This window comes from Calidris pugnax, unplaced genomic scaffold (genome assembly GCF_001431845.1).
Source record: "Calidris pugnax isolate Ruff unplaced genomic scaffold, ASM143184v1 scaffold533, whole genome shotgun sequence".
Classification (NCBI taxonomy): Eukaryota; Metazoa; Chordata; class Aves; order Charadriiformes; family Scolopacidae; genus Calidris; species Calidris pugnax.
Genome location: NW_015091238.1, coordinates 70,884 through 74,355, shown reverse-complemented (window position 1 = coordinate 74,355; position 3,472 = coordinate 70,884). Strand labels below are relative to the sequence as shown.

The window sequence follows — 3,472 nt, the reverse complement described above, 5'->3', positions numbered from 1 at the left end:
CCATCCCTGGTGCACGCCGAGGCCTTCCCGTGGAGCGTAGAGCAGCCCCGGGGGGCCCTAATCACCCCCCCCGGGATTACCGGGGAACCGGAGCGGATTTGCTGGCGAGGGGCGCTCTCCCCGTTCTCGGGCCAGGGCCCCGCCGTGCCCGGCCGGGGGCTTCCTGCGACCTGCTGCCACGGCGCCTCAGGGGGCAGCCGGGGTTTTGGGGTGCTGGGAGCTGCCCCAGCGCGTTGGTTGTGTCGGGGTAGGGGGGTTCCCAGGGCTTCTCCCCCGCACGAGGCTTACGGTCCCCCCCCCCCCGGCATCTGCTTGCCCCCCCGTTGGGTTTTTGGGGTGTGTGTGAAGTACTGGCAGATGGGGGTGAGGTCAGGGCTGAGGGTGAGGGCACGGCTTCCCCTTGGCTTTGGTCGTGGTGTTTTGGGGGTGAAACCCCCCCCCCCCATCCTGGGACCACCCTGGTGCCTGGGGGGCTCAGCTGTGTTGATTCCTGCCCTGGGGAAACTGAGGCACAGGCAGCAGCTGGGTGCTGAGGGGGGGACCTCGGGCACCCCACGTTATTGTTGCACCCTGAATCTCACCCAGCCTTGCGGCAGGAGGCACTGGGGGCGTCCCAGCTTCGCCATGAGCACTGGGAGTGCTTTCCTGCCCCCGACCCCCGAGCCGGTGCTGCCTCTGCTGGGTCTGGGGCCTCCTTGGGGTCCCGAGGACCCCTTGGGGTGCTGGTGTGCCATGGAGTCGGGGTCACTCCTCCCTTGCCCCACCCCCCCTGGGTTTAATTATGATCATGGAGCCCCAGGTCCTGTGTGGCCTCATCGGTGGGGAGCTGCCCCGGGGTGTTGCTGTGCCGTCCCCACTCCAACCTGGGAGGGATCTGGGAGCTGGCGGGTGACAGGGGAGTGGGGGGCACCATCCCTGCTGTGGGACACGGGGTCTTGTGGAACCTCGGGGAACCGGGACGTGCCACTCGCTCCTGGCAGGGAGGGATGCCTCTGCTGTGCTGAGACCCCACAAACTTGTTGGAGGGGGCTGCCCTGTCCCTGGGGTGGAGGGTTGTGAGTGGGGGCAGGGAAGGGCTCCTCTGCTTTTGTGCTGATGGATCTCCCCCCCCTCGCAGCTGCGGGACTCCCCCGAGGGACGCCGCAGGCAGGATGGACGAAGAGAAGCTGCCCAGCGAGGAGAAGAACACAGAGGTGCCAGGTGAGCCTGGGGCAGGGCAGGGTGTGTTTGGGGGGGGCTGTGTCCCCAAAACCAGGGTGGCTGACACCTGCTCTTCTGGCAGCTGATGGGGCCGAGGCCTTGGAGGGGATGGGCAGCGCAGAGGGGGACCCCCTGAAACCCCCTGAAGGCGCCTCCGCCGGGCCGGAGCCAGAGAGCACAGACACAAAGGGACCTCCCCAGGCCAGCAGGTGAGGAACAGCAGGGCTCGGGGGTGGCATGGAGCTGGCTGGGAGGTCCCACGTGTCCATTACACCCCCTTTCCTTCCCTCCCTCCTCAGCCCCAGCACAGCAGCCCGCCGCTGCGCTCTCTGCAACTGTGGGGACTGGAGCCCACATGGGCAGCGGGAGCTACAGCGCTTTGAGCCGGCGCCTGACTGGCCCGAGCGGCTGGCAGGCTACAAGCCCCCCGAGGGTCCTGGCCAGCTCCCCCAGGAGCTGGAGGTGGCAGGTGACCACTTGGCACAGATCGGCTTCTCCGAGCGGGTAACTCCAGCGCAGCTCTTTGAGCCGACAGGTAAGTGCAGTCACGGCGTTGCGGTCCTCATCCCACCTCCCTGGGTGTCCTGCCTGGCCTGGGGACCCCCCCTTGTCCCTGACACCCCCTCCTCACAGGGCACTGCTGGGTCCACCGCTGGTGCGCAGCCTGGTCGGCCGGCGTGGAGCAGGAGGCAGCAGGGCTGGCTGGTGTGGACAGAGCTGTTTTCTCAGGGATCTCACAGGTGAGCAGGTTGGGGGGGGGACAGTGAGGGCTCAGCCTGGCCCTGAACAGCATCTCTGACCCCGCCGGGCTCCTCTGCTTTCAGAAATGTGAACACTGTCGGCGGATGGGGGCCACCATCCCGTGCTGGGTAGCTGGTTGCCCCCGCCTCTACCACTTTCCCTGCGCTGCTGCCAGCGGCTGCTTCCAGTCTGTGAAGACCCTGCGGCTCCTGTGTCCTGAGCACGTGGCCGAGGCCGTGCAGATGGGTGCGAGCGGGCTGGGGTCCCAGGTCCCCTCCCGCTCTGGAGGGGGGCCCTAGGGAGGCAGAGCCTGGTGAGGGGGTGGATCTGACAGCCTTTTTCTCTCCCCACGTCCAGAGGATGCCCGGTGCTCAGTGTGTGATGGGCCGGGGGACCTGCAGGACCTGGTTTTCTGCACCAGCTGTGGGCAGCACTACCATGGGGCCTGCCTGGACATCACCCTGACGCCCCGCAAACGCTCAGGCTGGCAGTGCCCCGAGTGCAAAGTGTGCCAAACCTGCAGGTGAGCTCACGTCCCTGCAACAGGGGGACAACGAGGGGTGCATGGGAGGGGAACGCAACCCTAACCCTTCCCCCTGCACCCTGCAGGCAGCCCGGTGAGGACTCCATGATGTTGGTCTGCGAGGCGTGCGACAAGGGCTATCACACCTTCTGTATGGAACCAGCCATCGAGGGGCTCCCCACCGACTCCTGGAAGTGCAAGGTGGGTTCTGCTCTCACTAATGGAGTACAGGGGTGCTCCCACCCTCTACCCACCCCTGATGTGCCTCTGCCTCCCCCCTAGAACTGCCGGGTCTGCTTGGACTGTGGCCGGCACCCTGCCGGCCAGTGGTACCAGAGCTACTCGGTGTGCGAGGGCTGCCAGCAGCGCCACACAGCTGAGGGCACCCACGGGGCACCAGCACACGTGCCACCACCGGACCCACCCGCCCAGACGTGAGTGGGGTTGGGGTGACTGGTTGTGGAGGTGTTGGGCTGGGTGTCCCCTTTGTGTCCTGTGACCCTGGGGACACGGTGGCCTGAGCCCCCTTCCCCTCACATGGTTCCCCCATCCAGGTTGGCGTCCCCCGACCGCAGTGAGCCAACAGATACGCCTGTCCCCCGACCTGAGCCTGCGGGGTGCAAGGAGGAGATGCAGCAAGGGGAGACCCCCAATGAGGCACCCCCGGGCGATGGTGGGGCTCCTCCCAGCGACTTGACCTCTGTGGAGGCGCCCCCTGATGAACTGCCCCTCAACAAGCTGCCCCCCGAGGAGCCCCCTCCTCTCGTGCAGCCCCCCGAGGAGCCCCCTCCTCTCGTGCAGCCCCCCGAGGAGCCCCCTCCTCTCATGCTGCCAGCTGATGAGCTGCCCCTTGAGAGGCCATCCTTTGACAGACCCCCCCTCAAGGAGCTACTCCCCGGTGATCCATCCCTTGATGAGCTGCCCCACAGCATACTTCCCCTCAAGGAACTGCCCCCCAATGAACCACTGCTCGAGGAGGTGCCCCAGGACGAGCTGCCCCCTGAAGAA

The 3,472-nt window shown here is 67.0% G+C and overlaps 1 protein-coding gene across 1 annotated transcript in view; it reads left to right on the top strand.

The window, feature by feature from the left end:
- The first annotated feature begins 1,115 nt into the window (after positions 1-1,115).
- Positions 1,116-3,472, top strand: part of KMT2D (lysine (K)-specific methyltransferase 2D) — a 24,877-nt gene continuing 22,520 nt past the window's right edge. Inside the window, exons 1-9 of the mRNA XM_014959899.1 lie at positions 1,116-1,200; positions 1,283-1,409; positions 1,500-1,735; positions 1,834-1,940; positions 2,025-2,187; positions 2,299-2,464; positions 2,551-2,665; positions 2,747-2,898; positions 3,019-3,470. Coding sequence (XP_014815385.1) covers positions 1,152-1,200; positions 1,283-1,409; positions 1,500-1,735; positions 1,834-1,940; positions 2,025-2,187; positions 2,299-2,464; positions 2,551-2,665; positions 2,747-2,898; positions 3,019-3,470 — 1,567 coding nt within the window. The 5' untranslated portion in view covers positions 1,116-1,151. The remainder of the gene's footprint in view (positions 1,201-1,282; positions 1,410-1,499; positions 1,736-1,833; positions 1,941-2,024; positions 2,188-2,298; positions 2,465-2,550; positions 2,666-2,746; positions 2,899-3,018; positions 3,471-3,472) is intronic.